We start from the raw sequence: 19,436 nt of genomic DNA on the forward strand, positions 1-19,436 counted from the left end.
AAACTAAAAGATTTTCATCTAGAAGTCAGCAGTTATGCAGAACTTGGGCCAGTGTGTCCCAGAGCTGTCACCTGTTCTTGGGTGTATAACGAGTCTGTAGGTGTAAGCTCTCCAGTCTGTAGATGAGGTTTCCAGACATGTTGTCTGCAGTACTCACCTTGATCCTCTTTTTTGTAATATCTTCACACTTTTATGTCACCATTTGGAAAAATTCTGACCCATGGTGGATTGAAGTCCAGACAGCTTGTAAACCAGGTGGGTTTTTCTCTTCACTTTTGCTTTCCTCAAAGGTCAAAAGATTGCTCTTAAAATGAGATATTCAGATCCCATAAAACTTGTGTTCTGTTTCTGTCACACAAATATCATATCAAAGTTGGACTGCGTGCATCTTTGCAGCGCCCTGATTTCATTATGTTATTGATTTTGTCTGCAGCAATGGAGATTAGAAACATCTTTCTCCTTTGGAGTTTTGGCCAATCATTTGCATCAGGGGACTACCATGTGTGCCAGCCTCTTGCACCTTTATGGTCAGCTGGGGGAGCCTCATCTGAGCTCTTTCCTTTTGCTTTCCCAAGTTCTCCCTCCACTCAGCACTCAGATAAGCTTAGTCACTTCAACGCTTTATGATGTGGGAAAAAGAAAATCTATAGCATACCTGTGGGGAGTGTTTGACAGATGCTATGGTACTTCAGAAATGGGACAATATGAGTCTGCCTGTCAGGAGATAATATTCTGGCTTTATTTTTGGTGGCACTTGAGTGAGTTCCAGTGGTGCCTTCAGCTCAAAGCCAGGCAGCTAAAGGTGTTGCAGTTTAGAGCTGTAACATTTAAGCAGAACACAAAATGTGTTATCTGTAGCCTTTACTCTGCTTTTAAAGTTTAATGACTTGGTTTTATTTTGTGTGTGTGTGGCAGAAATCTCAAAACAATGTGTTAATGTAACTGGTGGGGAAATCAATTTAATGGAGTCTTAATTTCATTATATCGGTTAAATTTCGCTTACAGATAGTTGACCTTTTGAGAAAGAAATTCTAATACAACTGAGGACTTCCAGCACGATGAACTAAAGATGGGGTTTCTTGGTTTTTTGCTTTGTTTTGGTTTTTTTTCATAATATGAGTCATATTTTAACTCAGGAAGAGTTAAAATGGTTTCATGGTTGTGCAAGTGCTAACTGATGACTGTAGTGGCTGTTTATGTGTGAAAGTAAAACCAATCTTTTATATATGTATGGAGTGTGTTTAATGCTGTTTACAACTTGAAAATGAGGAAGACATTCCAGTACCTAATAAGTGTATTTGTATTGAACGTTCATAGTCTAATATGTCATTATTCACCTAGATGCTCCAAAAAGATAGCTGGCTTTTCTTTAATTTCATGTTTATTTCTGAATATTGCTGCTGGAAATTTCAAGGGGAAAAAAACACCTTTTTGTAATGAAATTTTAGCAGACTTCTAGTCCTGAATCTCAACCATCGTTAATTTCTAGTGGGGATTTAGCAATAAATGTGCTTTTCTTTACACTCAGCACAAAAACTGAGATAAATTTTGCTGTGAAGCATCTTTAGGTCTTAATTAAAACTGAAGTTACTCATCCTGGTAAGAGTCCCTGGCCAGACAATGCCTACATGTCCTACTCTTTTAAATTTTCAGGCATTAAGAAAACATACTGCATGTAATACTTTAACTTTAATGCATATATACAGCATAGGCTTTAAGTCAATAAAAAATTGCACTGCAGAAGGAAGAGTTAGAATTGGAGAAGGTTGTGTTAAATACAGGGAAAACAGGTGAAGTATGAGAAAACATTCTCATACTTCACCTGTTTTCCCTATGTTTAACAGGGGAATGTTTTCTCATACTCAGTGGGTTTTGTAGTGTCTTTAAACATGATATCGTACAGTGAAACAGTGGTACAGTGATGTGTGTGATGGAGCTATTCACGAGCTAAAAGATTGGCTTGTTGCAAGAAGCCATTCTACAAGCCCAAGAACTGGACCAGAGTAACTCAGGGTCTTGCGGTGAAGTCATGGAAGGCTGCCAAAGCATGGTTCCTTATGCAGTTATTAAGTACATTTTAAATTAATTATCTTCTCTTGATAACAGTATATCTACTACCTGTCAAATTTGTTAGCATTGCATTATAGACTCTCATGGTTATTTTCTGTATTTCTCTTCCCCCCATCTTAGTGGAATCGGTCGAAATTGGCCATGGGCCTCTGGTGGCAGCAGCATTTTGGCAGAATTTGGGACTTTGCATCTGGAGTTCGTACACTTGAGCCACCTGTCTGGAAACCCTGTCTTTGCTGAAAAGGTTAGACTGTTCAGTCAAAATCATGTTGTAAAAGATAAATCATGTGTTAGGAGGCTAATACCTCTGAGGAGAGATTTGGATTTTCCTCAGTCGAAAGCATTTATCACAGGAAGTAGGTATTTTCTGGATGTTTCCCTAATCACCTTTGCGTGGCTTTTCTATTCAAAAATCTGTTCCAAAATCATGTTGATGCATCTTCTTGTATCTAGCACTTACTCAGATCTATGAAATATACCATTTCTGTTTATGTTCTAAATTAGTATCACATTAAAAAATCGGACTGTAAAACTTTCTTCAGCACTTCACCTGCATATGGTGAAAACAAAAATTATTATATTGGGGTTAATATGTGATGACTACATTGTGTGATTTCAGCAAGTTTAGTCTTCAAAATGCTGTATGATATCACTGCTGTCAGGGAGGTCTGAAACCCCTTCTACCCCACTGACCTTTAAAGAAATGTGCTTTGAACTTTCTTTGGGGCAAGAAAATAAACTAAAAAAACATCCTTTGATGAAAAAGTTGTGCTTACTAAGTCTTCCAAAATTTGGTGACATTGTCTCCTGGATACTTTTTTTTTATGTGAGCTGTGAACAGCAATTGCTCTTCTCCTTTCCTCAATTCCCACCTAACCAATTTTGCTTTGCTTTTTGGTATGTAAGTAGTCAGTGAGGTATGTTCTTTATAATAGACTGTATCATTTACCTTTTTTTTTTTTTTCCTAATTGAAACTTCCACTTGTTTTGGTTTTGTATTCTTAGTGCAACTGCCCCATGTTAGCTAAAACTGATGTTATCTATCTAATAATGAGACTCCAAATATTTAGCAGTAGCTGTAAAAGTGATGGTGAAATGTAAAACGAATACTTGTTGTACCAAACTTAAAGGTTTGAATGACATTGCTGCAATACCATTGTCAGCACTGGAATAAGTTTTGTGAAACAAACAGTTAGGGATTTTAATGTATTTAGAGGTGAATTTGAAGATAGAGTTTCTCTTAAACAAATCTGAACTGTGGGGGAAGGATGGGGAGTGTGACAGCACCAAGAAACAGCCAGAAACAGACATACTAGAAAACTTAATTATCTTTTGACATTTATGGTAATTTAATGTATAACATCTGTTCTACTAAGAGACAATTAAACTATGATGAAAGTGTGTATATTAAAAACCCTAGCCTATGGTTCTCTTCCAAAGTGGCATCAAGCTATAGCTGCAAAATGCTGGAAATCTGTGTGTGTAAGCTGCTCTTAAAACCCTTTAGAGATTGCAATTCCACAGCCCTCCAAGGCAATCCATTCCAGGGCTGGTATGCTTGATAAAAAAGAAGAAACATAAGCATAAGCTTTGCATGGAAGAATTCATTAAATGTGGTCTAGGACTCGTTGCAGTCTGCATTTGTGCAATGACTGTTAGCAATGTAGTGTCAACATTGCAGAAGGCAGTTTGTGTACAACAGAAACCCTTCTGTGGCTTGGTGTAAGTTAATTTATCTTCTTTCTCAGCAGCTAGCTCACTTGATCTCTAAGCATGCAGGGTGTTATAATGAACCTGTCAGTACCTTTTTGTTATGATTTCTGGTCTGTGGTGCTCAGGATCTTCATTCTCCCAAGTTGCTCCATTTGCTTTTTTTTTTGTGAATGTTAAAATTCGGTATAAATAATTTCATGTGCTCTGCAATGGATTGTGCTGCTGGGTGAATCCAGCTGCAGAGCATCTGGGCTGTAATTGTTTCCCTGGGCCTCTCATTTGTAGCAAGCTCCTTAGCAGTGCCAGTGGAGTGCTCAGGGCTGCGTGGGCTCTTGCTGGGCAAGCTGCTTGTATGAATCTCCGTTCCAGCATTACTCTCCTTTCCAGGCAAAACTGTTCTCTTCTGCATCTGAACTAGGTGATAGGCTTAATATTTAATAGCATTTCTGATTTGGGTATATGAGGAACATCATGCTGAAGTGGCTGAGCTTAGTTAAGGCAACTAGCCTCCATGAATTTCAGTATCCTGTGGAGGGGCGAGATACGCTGTATGGCAAGTCCTGAGCTTCGGAGCTTGCTTCTGTTGTGTTGTTTCATTACTGATACTTGACAGAGAAACTCCAGAGGTTTTGAGGAGCTCATTTATATGATGATATCAGCTTAGAGATCTTTTTTAATAGTAATATGATTGCACAGAAGTATTCAGGTATATGTGTTGAATAAGACTATTTTTTTTAATTATTTTTAGGCATATTTGCAATGTAAGACTTTTGTGCCCGCGCTGTTTTATTTTGTGGGGGGAAAATGGATCAGTGCTCAGTGTTTTGTACCCTTCCAACAGGTAATGAATATTCGAAAAGTTCTAAATCGATTGGATAAACCAGAGGGCCTTTACCCCAACTATCTAAATCCAAGCAGCGGCCAATGGGGCCAGCGTAAGTAGATCACTTCTTTGGTACTGTGACCGACCTGTCTATCAGTGTGCTGTTTGCAGTCACTAACCTCTTTCAACCATTGTTATGGGTTTTGTATCTATATATATAAAGAACTTCGTAAAGTATAAAAGCTCACATTATATCTGAGGTTCTATACAAAGTAACAAATACTACAAATAGAAAAATAATAATCCTACTTGCCGTCCTTTTTTTGATCTTTCAGTATGGCTTATGCAAGCAGGGAAATGTCTGAATATGTATCCGTTTGGAAGGGAATTTGTAGACTACAAAAGTCTTCTATTCAAAAATATAAAGTGTTTTCTAAAGTAGATGTTTAAGGAAACATTATCAGCTTGCCTGAATCAAATTCTGTGTTTGAGAGTGGTGTGGCTCTACTGAAGATAAAAAAAAATAAAAAATCAAACAAATCTTTCCAGTTAATACTAGCTGTGATTTCTGTTGAATTTTAATGCCAACAACTGAGGAAGCAAACTAAACAGAACTGTGTCATGGCATTAATCCCCTTGGAACCATTTCTGGACCAAGATTAGAAGGGAGAGAGTAAATAAAATGCTTGACGTATTTGATCTTCTTAGACCCTTCCTGATGATTGAGCCCTTTCTTGTACGTTGCCTTCTCTGATCTTCATAACTTGTTCAAAGCCTATGTAGTGTGCAGGGTCACGATTCTAGAGCCCCTACTTCTTTTGCACTTTGCCCTTCTTAGATTCAGTCTACCACCATCCCATTCATGTGATTCAATGTTCTCATATTTTTTCCTCCCTACATTATTGAAAGAAAAAAAGCAAGATATGCTGTCTTGGTCTGAAAAGACACACACAGATGAGATGGTCCTGTAGATTACCGGTGTTGGAGCTGGTTAGACAATACAAGGGAGGGAAAGGACTGAAGAAGTTTTTGAATAGAATTGTTTAGGATGCAGCTAAGGTGGAAGTGAGGTTCTGGAGTCCTTATGGAACCGGCTACAGTCTGGATGGGTAAGAGAACTTTCACAAAGGCAAAGAGCAAGTGTTTTATTGAATAAAAGAGATTTCTGAATGCTTTATTTCACTCTCTGAATTAAAGAGATGTCCAAAAAGGTGGTGCTGCTCAGTTGTATTGTCCCATCAAGGCAAATGCCATTTCCCTTTATGAATTAGAAGTGTGCTTGTAATTTTAAAAAGCCTTCTAATCTGCTACCCTGTGAGGGCTTCCTTCAGGTCACCATGTCACAAGGCCTGTGGCAGCCCAGCATACATAACCATCAACTCCAGTTGGCATGTTGGTATAAACTCTAACTTCCACTTACAGATATGAGAGATGTATACCCGCTTGTTATCCGTGTTTGTTTAGCACAGCTTTGTAAAACATTGAAACATCCCACTGGAAGTCTTGATCCTACAGCAGTAGGAACAGGGTTTGGTTAGAAGGCCACTCAGCATCTGTGAGCCAGGTCCAGTTACTTCCCTGCTCGGCTTCTGTCAGCCACAGAAACACAGCTTTTTGGTGAGCTGCATGAGAGCAGGTCTTTCTAGTAGCTGACACCATTAGTGGCTTTGTCTAATTTATTTTAAAGTAGTCAAATATTTACTCTGCCTTATGGCCTTTGCCATTTCCGTATATTAATATATTTGTGTCTTACATACTCCTCGCTCACATTAATTGCTAGTTTTGTTGGTGTGCACAGGAAAAGTTACAGTTTATACAAGCTTTGCTTTCCAATAGGATGTAGTGTTAACAAAGAAATCGCTTCCTGCACATGCGAATGATGGATGTGGATGGTGATGCACGTCAGCCCTTAGCATTTTGAAGCATCAAAAGCAAATTCCATCTTGTTGTGTCTTCCAATTCGGTTGCCTCTGTTTGCAGACACTGATTCATTATTTTTTTTTCCCATAGCAGATCAGAATGTAAGACTTGAGGGATGTTTTATTTGAGATTGCTCTTCTAGGCTGTTTTCAGTTGATTACAACAGGAAAAAAAAATTGACTTAGACTCTTGATTGGTACAAGACAGAAGTATTCTTTCTCGCACATCAAGTGGGGAGGGAGGAATGCTTTCTGAACATTTCTTCTCTAGCAGTGCTGTAACTGTGAAGGACACTGCTGGATCACTGCCATTGTTCCTGTAAATTCATTTAGCCCTTGTTATTTTGACAGTAAACTGACAGTGATTTGCCGCAGCGTGCATCAATTGGATTTGTCTACTGCAATAATGTATATAATAACAGGGCTTATTATTGATGAAACTGTGCTTGTGCTATTTAGTTTGCAAATGTCAGAGGTTTCTATGGTAATTTATTTAGGAAACCGTAAAGGTCATTTAAATGCTGCTGTTCAAAGATCAGCCTTCGATCATAGAAAATGTTCCCATTTTTTTAAGAAGCCTCTTTTCCTTTTGGATCATGAACATTTAATTAAATAAATGGTGTATTCTTTCCAGAAATTTAATAGATCTCATTCAAAAGAGGAGCTGGGGTGGGGGAAAGCCATTTATAACCGAGGTTTCATGGTACAATGTATTAGTTAGGCAAAGGGACAGGAGACATTTGGAAAACTAAACTATTTATGTTACAGTCTAGTGGAGGGAAAAGGCACTGTTAATACCCTTTTTTCTATTCAAAATTTATCTTCTACATTTGCATGGCTTTGCAACCTATTCAGAAGGTGAAAGGAGGTATTCCGTTAGAAGAGTTTAAAATAAGGAGTTTAAGAATAAAATATCTGTGTTCTTTTGAATTCCACCAACAGAGGCATAACTTTGAGGCTAAGATCAGAGTTAGGTGTTGGGAAGTGTGAGCTCTGTACCAGTAACCCTTCTGCATCTCACTTTACGAGCCTGGATTACTCCATGCATTTTTTGCTTTTCTCATGCCCAGAATTTTGCAGTATGACTCAAGGGCTTGCTGTGTGATATATGTAACCACATCTCCACCCTGGATGTCTTGAGTCGAATTAGCGGACCCCTTCCTCACTGTAAAATTGACGATTATACATGAGTAGATAAAGCACTTTGAAAACTTTTCAGTGAAGGCCTGATAAATGCCAAATTCCTTAATGTTACCAGGCAGCGCCAACTTCAAAAAGAAAACCTCTAGCTAGTGTTCTTAGTTTAATGGAGCTTAGAGAAACGCTTCACACACACACACGCACACGCACGCACACACACAGTCTCTCTCTCTCTCTCTCTCTCTCACTAGTAGTGTTACGGCAATCTATGCTGAAATTGTGATAGCCCATTAAAATTTAGCCAGGAATTTTTTAGGCTCCTCTTAGGACAGCAAGTGAGTGCAACCTTCTGCAAGCAGCTGAGAGCATCACTTTCACATCACCGGTGCAACTGACATCAAACAGTCTGACTTGTGTGGTGCTAGTGTTTGCAGGGTCATGTCCTAAATGTGTGTAGTTAAATAATCACAGCATCTGTAAGTGCAGGGCAGAATAAAGCAATGTGATAGCAGTAATCCTGTGTAGATGTGGCACTCTTTTTTTTTTTTTTTTTTTTTTCTTTTTTTTTTCCCTTCCAGAACGACTGCTGAGCTCTGAGAGCAGCCAGATATTCAAAAATGTAGTATTATTTTAAAACATGTGGGTCAGCATTTTGAAATACCATTAAATAACCTGAAATTCAAGTCCGCAGTAAGGAGCTAAAATATTTTGGCCTTATTTAGAAATTGACTTAAATGGGGCATTAATTAATTCTACTTTTTTCCCTGTTTTTAGAATAAAACCCCCTCAGATTAACAGATTTTTGTGTGGGATAGACTACATGAATTAGATGTTAAACATATAAATTCTTGTTGCTTTGCCGTGAACTCCTGTGGCACGATGTGAATATTAGGTAACTATGATGCTTTAGCTTGATGAAAAAGCAATTAAAGAAATAATTCTCTCTATATACCAGTTAAGTTTTTCCTGAGTTTCCAGGTTTGCATTTATCGAAGATTGTTGTAGGAAGAGGTCATTAAATTCCCTGTTTGAAATTGTAATTGTATTTTATTGTCCAGGCTGAAGATGAAATTGCTGTTCAATCTCTTTCTTCCCTCTTAAGATCACGTCTCCATTGGAGGGCTTGGGGATAGCTTTTATGAATATTTGCTCAAGGCATGGCTGATGTCGGACAAGACAGATGAAGAAGGCAAGAAAATGTATTATGATGCTGTTCAGGTAAGTAAGATATTTAAATCTTCCTTTCCATAATAATCTGATCTATAATAATCCTAAAGAGACAGGTACTGGGGACAATGTGAGAGATTTATATCTTTGCCACCACAGTGTGTGTTTTTTAAAGAATTAGTTTCTCTTTTAAAAAGGCTTCATCAAATATAAATGCTAGAGGAATACAGACACTGGGAATGGGGAAAGTCTTGAAATATAGCTATTTGTTTTCCAACTGCAATACAGTCAGTTCTCTCCAATACTGGAGCAGAAAAGTATACAATACACAACAAAAAAATACATCTATAAGTAGCTCTCAGGTAGAAATTCAGTTCTTTTTTCCTCAGTCTTTCCTAAATATATTGCTTTTGTCCTTTTTCCTTATATCCAGGAGGGAGTTCCTGTCTTGTGTTTTGACCTCATATTTCAGCCCTTAGAATATTTTGATTGTGGTCAACACAGGGTTCAATATATTATGGTAGATAATTACAAGTGAAAATAGATTTTTTTTGTTGCACAATGACTTTTTGTTACAAGAGGCATCTATTTGCCAGCTTCTGTGAAACAGCCAGTTATTCAAATTGGACACAAGAGAATGTTTTCAAAAATCAGAACTGTTCATACTTACATATCTATGTGGTATTTTATTTACGATCCTTCTAATCTGCAATTTCCTTTGTTATTGATGCTACTTCCTTAATACGCTATTTTGGGAGAAATAATGGTTTTATGACACCAGATTGAGGTTTGAGAAGTATTAAGTTTAAATTCATATTTACAGACTTTCCTTCCAGTCTTGGGCAAATGACTTGGTTTCTTGGTTCTTTGCTTTCAGAGAGATACATATACATATAAAAGAGGATAATATTACTTCTTTTTTCCCCATCCTTTCATCTGTTTTGACTGGAAGCTCTCTAGGGCCAGAACTTTTATCTGTTAGTAACTCTATGTATGTACAGTGCCTCTGCAGACAAGGCTTCAAGATGCTAAGCAGTATCTGCTAATTCTTTTGTACATCTGGAAATACGCTGTCCCTAGGGAAGAGACATAAGTCTCCTTTTACTTCCCATACCACAAAAAGGGGTGGCATTAAAAGAATACAGCCCTGGCTTATTGCAAGTATCTTTTCTTTTTTTTTTTTTTTTTTTTCATGAGAGAGAAAAGTCATATGCAATGATTTAAGTCATATGTAATGATTTAAGGGAGAGTGTGATCTCTGGTGGTAGTAAATTTGACGGCCAAATATCCTCTGCTAAGAAAATCCTGCCTTTAATTTTGTAAGTGCAGATTTGGATGCAGTCAGCCTCATTTTCACCGCTAACGTGGTTTCAGCTTCAGAGCAAAAGGTGGATTTTAAATCAGGTTTAAGTGCATTCGGGCCTATAATATAAGAACAGTGATACTGTAATAGCTCAGCCATTAGGTTGGCAGCCAAAAAGAGAGAACAAAGTGTCTGAGAATACAGTATCAATTCATCTTGCCACGGAAGGCATTTGGAAACACCTCAAAGCTGCTTCTAGTCTTCTACTCCCACTGTTTTAATAACATCAGGTTTTTCTTCTAAAGACAGTCTTACACAGGGTAAGCACTAGTGTATACAAGCATGCAGTAAAAAAAAGGTGGGTTTGCTAGTACAGCTATTCTGTAAACCACCTCAGGTAGCCTATCCCAGTTGTGGTGTGACCATCACCCTTGTTGGCAGGACAGCAAGTGCCTCCCATTCTGCTGGGGAGCAGCAGGGGCACATTGATCCCAATTGACAACAGAGAGCCCAGGAGAGCCCAGTGCCTTGATGGGCAGCGCTGGGCTGCCCCAGCTAAGGCTGAAGGTTCCCCATCCCCTGACTTGAGCACAGCTGGAGTAAGGTACGTCAGGAAGCTCCTCTTGCCTTATGCCCCGTGAGCGGGTGTCCCATCCCGTGTCAGCTGCACAGGGTCAGTGTGCCTGCCCCCCGCCCCGAGCCAGCCCACACCGCCCAGCGGGTGGAGAGCTGCCTGCTGGTGCCTGGTCATCGGGAAAGAGGGCCAGGAGTGCTCTGAGGGGAGTCCATGTGGAGTGCAGCAGCGTGGCTTTCTTTAAACTCACACATTAGCTACACCAGGATAACAAGCTCCTTGGGTACAAAAGTTGTCTTAGGCTCCTGAGGTCCCCACAGGGAGCAGAAGTGGTGATGGCCACCACACTGGGCAGCCACTTCTCCCTGCTCGGGGTTGAGCTGGGGGAGCAGAACTGCCCAGTCAGCAGCAGCACCGCATGTGGCAATATCAACGGCAGGGTCTGAGCTCTGCTGTATATGACTAGACTTAAAGTACCTATTATCTTAATATTTTTAGTAGTACTAGCTCTTAAGCAGCCCAAGCGTTATGTCTGTCCAGAGTATCAGTGTTTGAGAGGGCTGAATGTTCGCTACGTGTGTGCTAGGATTCACCGTGCTGCTGGCTGAATGCTACTTCCAGTATTTTCTGAGTGATGGTGTTCATGTTCTCTGTTTTCTATACCGAGGTACATCTGTACCCAAGCTGAAAGTGTATACGCAGCGTGTGGAGGTACAGTTGGATGTTGTCACGTAGCTTGTTCAGAAAACAGCGGGGAAGTTGCAGTCTCACCAAAACTGCAGAGTGCTTGGGCCCCATTGAGATGTCGGGTTATTCTCCAGAGTAACTAGCCTGTTTTGCAATCCATCCTGATATTGGCTTTATTGCTATCGATCCCTTACTTATCTAAATTAAAGCTAATTTAAGTGTCTGCCCAAGCTGCAGTCTTGCTTTATGACTAAGCCTACATAGTTTGGGCATTCCGAGTCTGCTTCGTATTTTCTTAGATAAATTTCCCCTGACACTTTCAGAATCTTTTTAAGACTACGCCAAAGGGAACAGCATGATTATTCCTGGCCGTTCAGTTCAGCACATACCCACCAAATTCTGAAAGAGCAATGTGAAGGTCTGATGCCTAAATCAATATTATCCGCTATCCAGAAACCACAAATGAGAATATATGACGAGTTATAGTTCACTGTGAAAAGCTGAAATTTATTTAGGTGAAGCTTTGGGGTTATTTCTTACATTTTTCTGTAACTCATATTAAAAACAAAGACTTCTTTCTATTAGAATTTTTGTAGCACCCATAGATTGTTTTATGGCTTAAGTTAAAAGTAATAACTAAGATGTCAAACTAGATTTAAAAACTTTTTCTGCTTGCCTTGAATAAGATGGGTATTTGGCTGACGCCATTTAAAGAGGAGTTTATTTCTTATGGGAAAAGGGACAGAGATGGTGTTATTTTGAATACCAGAGCATAATATGAATGTATTTATAAGGCGGTCAGGGGGGATTCGTAAACTCTAGAATTTGCACAAAAAGACAAGTGAATGTATTTTTAATGTAAGTTATTTTTCTCTTTTGAAAAGCAATGCATATAATGTCCTGCTTCACATAATACAGGAAGTAAGAGATCTTCTTAAACTGATTACAATGGATAGCATGCAACATTTAGGTACAGAACAAACGTCTTCAGCTTTTAATCATATTTTGAGGATGTAACTGCCCATAGAATGATCTATCAGTCTTTGCAAGTACCCAAGAGAGGAACCATCCCACTCTTTTCAGTTAACACAGCTGATCTCTGAGACACAACTGAGTAGGTTTAGTAGGAGAACATGGTAATTCAGAATGAAAATGCACCTTGTGGGTTCACTTATATCCAGTCTAGCAACAGCAGTGTCACATGCAACTGCATGAAATCCTCCCCTCTTGAACGTGCCAGCCCTCATTTTCTAAGTTGAAGGGCAATTTTCCTACTACTCCTGTTAATAGGTTGTCTCACACCTGGTCTCTGAAGACGAGGTATCTTTTCCAAATTTTCACGTTACATTTATTTATGGCCACTGCTGCAAGCTTTCTGCACCTTAAATATTTCTTCTTTCTCTTTCTGATGCTGCCTTCACCCCCTCCCCAGTGTGTTTCTAGAGAAGCGGCATACCTAAAGGCTGTAAGGAGAGCAGTAGCTCAGCCCAGAGGAACTTAAAGAGGGAGAATCCCTTGCCGGCCCTTCCCAAGCAGCTTGGTTCAGTACAGCCCTGGGTGGCCCTCTGGTATCTGAGAGGTAAAGCCACCGTGATCTGCAGTTTTACCTTTAGACAGGGGAGTTTACTTTTAGACATTTAGATTGTTTAATTTCTCTGACTGGGTAACAACTGCTCAGAAGATTGTAACAAGAAAACTAGTGATCTCTGGAGAACCTAGCGTGTGGAAGTAGAAACAATGGATGTAGCAAAAAGTATAGGTGTTGTGAAGCAGTGCCAGGGCTGCTCTCTGCCAAATTTCAACTGCAGCCAGCCTGCTGCTAGCCTGGGTTGCATGACTAAAGAACGCAGTAACCTTTTGTGGGTATCAAAAGGTGAAAACGTAATTTTTGGCCTCAGGATTTTGAGTATTCACAACAGAAAGTGTATAGGATCACTCTTTAATATTTTTTTGTAGTTTTTTTCTTTTTTTCACATTGCTAACTTTTTAGACTAGCCTTGATTTACTCAGTTTGTACTCTGCCAAAGGAAGCTCTATGGCTCTGATTATTTTTTTTTTTTTTTTGGGGGGGGGGGATATTTAATTGTCAGCATTAAGTAGTGAATATTTTTAAGACCTGTCAAGATTTCAGCCTTTCAGATAAATAGAACAAATCCATGCAGATTCCTTTCTCATTGAAATGAGGGAGAGAACAAAGTGTTATTAGCAAACTGAAAACATGATATTGGCAGAGAGGCCCTTTTCATCTCCAGAGTTTCCTGAGAGTCTATTTGAGTGTGGTGACAGTCTGGTGGTTGGTCTGTGCTGATTGCAGTTTCCATTAAGTTGCTTGAAGTGGTTTGCTTTGTGATCATAGTGATCTTAAAAACTACATAACTGATGTGGACAATGACAGAACTGCAACAACTCAATTAGAACAGTTTGTCATACTGGGTAAAGCCAAAAATCTATTAATGATTTGAACATTCAGTACTTGAGAACTTCTTGGCATTGAAGGAAACATGTAAATAGAGCAGGCAGGGTGCTGCAGTGGGAGCCTGTCTTACAAGGAAAGAGTTGGTAGAGGGAACCCAGTATTCCCCCTACATACATTTGGGGGGCCAGGGGAGAAGGTATGGCCTATAACTTGAATGTGTAAAAATTACTAAACAGGCAGTTTATTTACATCTTTTGTCAGCTGTCATGTTTAAAATATTTATCACCCAGCTGCACTGGTGTTCTGCACGTAGCGATAGTATAGCTGCATTATGTAGGAACACAAGGTTCATTACGCTTAACAGACGAGAACATCCAGAGGACTTGCTGCTCTTTTTTATTCCTTCAGTATATTTCCCCTCTTGACAGGAGTTTTGAGGCTCTCTACAACTGCTTACAGAAAGGATCAAGACTAAAGACAGGCTTCTGCAGATTTTTAAATTGTTGATAACGTACTTATAGCTGCACGATGTCAATGTTTTGGACTATAGAAAGTACTTACTAAAAAGTTTGCTTGCTTATGGACTGTCAGGAGAAACAGCAAGATAAAATGGTCTTAGAACACTTTAAGGAGGATTTTAACTAAAAAGTCCTGCGACAGAAATTGTCCCCTTTTTGTTCATGGCTTTGCTCTTGTTCTCAGAGCAGCTGTTTCCTTACTACTTGTGCTGTTTTCCCTTCCTTTTTTGACAGAAAAAAGCTTGTCAGGAGTGATAGATATTTATTCTAGAATTTTCAGGAAATATATAATATAAAATTTTAAGAATTACTTGCTTTGATTCATGCTATTCTTTCAATACTGTTTTAGGCATGTGACTAAAACTAGCCTTCTGGTAGCAGACAGCATTAAGTACATTTAGTGCAAGAGCATTGGTGTTCTTAGAGACTCTAACAGATGTATACAAGGGGCAGGAAAAAATGGATTTTCAGACAAAAGTTAATTATCAGTTTTCCCCTAGAAATTAATCATCCTTTTAGTAATCAGATGGATAGGTATCATAGTAGTTAAATGTTGCCAATGTTTCCATTTTAAAAATTTAGGTATTCATATTTCATTTCACATGTCAGCTTGTCTGTATAACACATCCTAAGTCCAAAAGCAGTAAGTGCTTTATTGCTTTCAAAACATTCTTATCTATTGTGTTTAAACAAATGAACATTCTTCTTTGTTCAGATTTTGGCTTTTTCAAGCACAGTTTAGTGAGCAGTGAGGATCTCAGGGTAAGAAGATGCCACTTTGGCAGAAGTATTTAAATAAATTGTTAACAAGAACTTGACCTTCCTATTCTGTCCTTTTTCTGACTGTATGTTTTCACATTTCATGCATCTTGTAATACATATTTAAATCCTGTATGAAGGATATTTAAGCAAGCAGAATCAACTAATAAATAACATTTAAAAAAAGAAGTGCAGTGGTTTTCTGCCATCTGCAAAACAGCAATAATAATGGAAAAAATGCAAATCTTAATCTCACTGGAATTTTGGATGAAGAATAAATTTGATAAATTATAAAGATTGCTGAAGAAAAGTATTTATTGCATTAGATTAGCTCAACAGTGAAAGCATGAGGGAAGTAACTTAAAGTGAAGAAAACAGGCAATTGACTTATAAATGCACAGCCCTGCCTGCTGTGTGCCATTTCAAAGCAATAAAATGTATTGGTGAAAGCCGTAAATAATAAAATGAATAAGCAAGCAATTGACATTATACATCTTTGAATTATTGGACATATCACATGGTAGAATCCTCTTTCATACTCACTGTTGCTTCAAATCATGAAAATACTGTTTATGAAGAAGATTCCTAGGGGAAGAAAAATATATTAGAATTTTGAACTGAGCTAATTTATAGTGCTTTGTTGTAAAGAATCCTGCAGACTTGTAATTATCCCCCAAACAAACATTATTAAACCCTGGAAATTTAGAACCAGGATCATATTTTTGAAGTTTCAAATTTATTAAGGTATGGAAATACTTAACTATGACTTGCAAGACAGTTTTCTCTCTAGCTGCAGTGACATCTTGAGGTGGGAAACGAAACACCTGTTTTTTGTTGTTAAAACATCAGAAGTCATTGAAATTCATTAATCATAATTAGACAGTTGTTGTAAAAGGAGAGGTAAAATGCCTAAGTGCTAGAGGAAGTGGAACTGCAGTTTTACATTGCATTTTGAGGTTTGCAGTTTGCTACCCCTGCTCTTTTAGCAGAGTTCACTTTTTTTGTGGCACTTTTATTTTGAATTGAGAAACTTTGAGTTGCAGAACATTTTTCCTGAGAAGCCTCCATCTGTGCTCTGTAGGCATCTCAGTTAATATTTTGATTACCTGTCAGCGTAATCCACCAAGAGGATACCCTCTATGAAACATAAGCTTGTTGGTAGCGGTGTTTTACTCATTTGGACGGTGAGATTACTTCAGTTCTGTATCCTCTGTTTCTCTATAAACAATCCAGTTCAACATCCCAAACAACTCAAACGATAAATTAAGGACTTCCCAATCCCAAAATCAAGTCAGGGATTGAGGAAGGGGGTGTTGAAAACAGCATTTAAGCTGTGTGAAAGGCTTAAAGGAGTGAAGAACTGAATGAAAGAAAATGGGTATTTATTGGCAGGGTTCAGTTCTGCTTTATTTTGTGAGGGTAGTAAGGACTGGCAGTATAACACGAAGGTTAAGGGACAGGCTGTTAAGCAGAGAACACAAAACATATCGTCTTAAGAAGGGGGGCAGGAGGGGAAGGATATCGGGTTGGGAAAAACTGAAGAGTTTCTCTTTTGTGCTGTCAATAACAGAGATTAGGCACACGTACAATTTGCAATCCTGTAAGCTAAGCAATTCCGAATGTCTTATTCACTACAGTTCTTTCAATGTGACAGATAGGCAAGGGCATAATTTTTAACGTGCAAATCCATAAGAAAGATGCCAGGAGTAATACAAGGTGCGCTTCAGTCACAAGTCAAACTGTAAAAGGGACTGTTATTAATGCTTCTAATTGAGTGCTCAAGCATTTTTACAGTTGTTTTATATATATATATATATATATATATATATATATATAATTTCCCACAAGATGGTAAATAAAGCCAAAGGCTTTATTGCAGCAAGGACAATAAGCAGAGCCTTACATAAAAACATGAAAAAAATATAAATTGCCAGGAATCATATCAGCTGTCTGTAAGAGCTTGTATGTACGCAACAAACCATATGCCGTATCAGCTTTACATGTAGTAAATTTATTTCTTGAAATATCTGGCAAATGTTTATTTTCCTTTAGTTGCCTTTCCTTCCTCTCCTTTTTTTGTCCACTACAGTTAAAAAATCAGGTTGTCTCAATTTTTTGTTGTTTTTTTTTTTGTTTGGTTGGTTTGGTTTGGGTTTTGGTCACTTCCAGGTTGCTCCCTTTGGGAACAGACATTTGCAGCCACTTTTTTTTTTTTTTTTTTTTTTTTTTTTTTGCAACCTTTTAGGTTGCACAGTCTCTCTTCTTTACTTTGGTGGAAAGGAAGAAATTACTATTTGAATTGCAGAAATACATTCTGGAAAAAAGTAAAATGAAATGTCCATTTACTATACCAGCTCCAGACAATTGTCCATCAATAATGGATTTTCAGCTAATCAAAGACAACGTACTTCTAGTTTTTTTGATTATTTGCAGATTTTGTATATTGGTTTGTATTGACAATATTTATTACAGTAAAATTAAATAATAATCTCTATAGTGATAAATATGACACCACCTGATGTGCAAGCAGTGCAGGAAGGAGTTATTCATAGGTGGGGACCAAGCTGTAATAGAGCTGCAGTTCAAATAAATGTGTCTTTTTTAAGTGTGATAATTATATCAAAATAAAAGTAAATTAATTCCAAGTATGAAATTCTGAATTAAGTCTACCAAACAGGGCTTTTCATTTGGGTGGATCTTTGTCACCATACTACCTATTCTCCTTTTATAACAACTTGGTTTAGTAACTTGATTTCCCTGGCAGAACTGTGCCCGCAGCACTGCAGAGAGCAAGTAGCATTTCCCTATGGGATTGTAACGCCTTTCCACCCTACCACTCACGTTTGGAGACCCTTACATCTTCATTTAAACTGATAGTATTTCTTCCTCATCCTAGTACTTTCTCAACTTTGCATTCAAGTTTTTATACTTAAAACAATTGCCCACATATTCCCGCCAGTGATTTAGTCCTGCTCTGAACCTCAAGTTTATTTAGAAACTGAATGTCTTTCAGAAAGTTCAATACAGCCTGATGGCACTTACAAACCTTGTGAAACTCACTGAAAAATATTTTGATGTGCTGCTTACAGAAGTACATACCATTATAACCACAAAAATATTTATAATGTGAATAGCGTTTTTGTGAATTTCCAATAGATGGATGATATATGGCACTTTGGCAGTTTGGGTATAGATTCAGAATTGATAATTGTAAGAGTACTGATTTTTGTTTATTGTTTACTTTGAAAAAATTGTATTATACAAATTCATTTTACAGACATTATACATTCCAGAAGTAGTGCTTTAACAATATTTGGAAGTAAATTCTGAAATTAAACTATAGTTAGGTTGGACTTGTGGGGAAAAGGAAGGTTTTACTGTGTCTTAGTGCTGCAAATACTGTTATCGATACAGGAGTTCAAAATTTCAGTGAATGCATTTATCAATAGTTAATGTTGGGGAGTTTCTTTTATGTGTTTAACTCATGCAGGAGATACATTTTTTTTTAAGATCAAAAGCATCTACATTTTTAAGGCTTTCTAAGTATGTTGATTTTTTTAAAACAACTTTCTTTTTTATGTTGAGATCCTGAAACAAGCGGAACACACCTAACAAATTCATTATAATCTGACATTTCTATGGCATGCTGGAATTGTTCCAAACTTTATGCAACTTTAATACTGCAAATTCATTAGCAAGCCTTTGGAGAGTGTTGTTTCAGGGCAAGCGGTTAGTCTGTCTCTTCTCAGTCAGAGGGCAGATGAATAGTGATGAGAGAAGGGGAACTGGGTTCTGACAAAAACAGTTTCCCTAGCTCAGACTGAAAATGGCCCATGAAGCAACTTCTCGGGTTTAGTTGGGCAGCCCCACTGTGAGCTGCCTGGCGGTGGTTTTGTGAGCTCCACTGGTGTACTTACAAAAAGAGCTACAAGTCCTCTGGGAAGAGACGCTCCGCTGCCTTTCATGCTTTACAAAAGCTGTTTGGTTGAGGTCACTTTGCTTAAATCATGTAACTACTACAAACTATGACTTCATAAGTATATAACTTCAAACGCAGATTAGGCTTTACCAAGTTACAGTGTTTGTTTTCCTGTCTTCAAGAATAAGAATTTGCTGAGTGCTGATGGACTTGCAAGTTCGGCACACCGGGGCTTATGGCTTCTGATAGCATATCAAAGGGTATTTGGATTTCATGTCTTGGCAGAAATGATTAGTTACCTAGCTTGCCATTAATAAAGGTATATGCAACCAGTATAGGTCTTATCTAGCCCTCAGGGACCTGTGATTATAAAAAATAGGTCTTATCTAGCCCTCAGGGACCTGTGATTATAAAAAGTATGACAAGGC

The 19,436-nt window shown here is 38.2% G+C and overlaps 1 protein-coding gene across 2 annotated transcripts in view; it reads left to right on the forward strand.

The window, feature by feature from the left end:
- Window positions 1-19,436, forward strand: part of MAN1A1 (mannosidase alpha class 1A member 1) — a 152,016-nt gene that overhangs the window by 118,662 nt on the left and 13,918 nt on the right. For both annotated transcript variants that reach the window (XM_080389075.1, XM_080389076.1), the window contains exons 6-8: window positions 2,191-2,314; window positions 4,625-4,718; window positions 8,768-8,883. In XM_080389075.1, coding sequence (XP_080245201.1) covers window positions 2,191-2,314; window positions 4,625-4,718; window positions 8,768-8,883 — 334 coding nt within the window. The remainder of the gene's footprint in view (window positions 1-2,190; window positions 2,315-4,624; window positions 4,719-8,767; window positions 8,884-19,436) is intronic.

Source organism: Falco punctatus (genome assembly GCF_963210335.1).
Source record: "Falco punctatus genome assembly, chromosome: 5".
Taxonomy (NCBI): Eukaryota; Metazoa; Chordata; class Aves; order Falconiformes; family Falconidae; genus Falco; species Falco punctatus.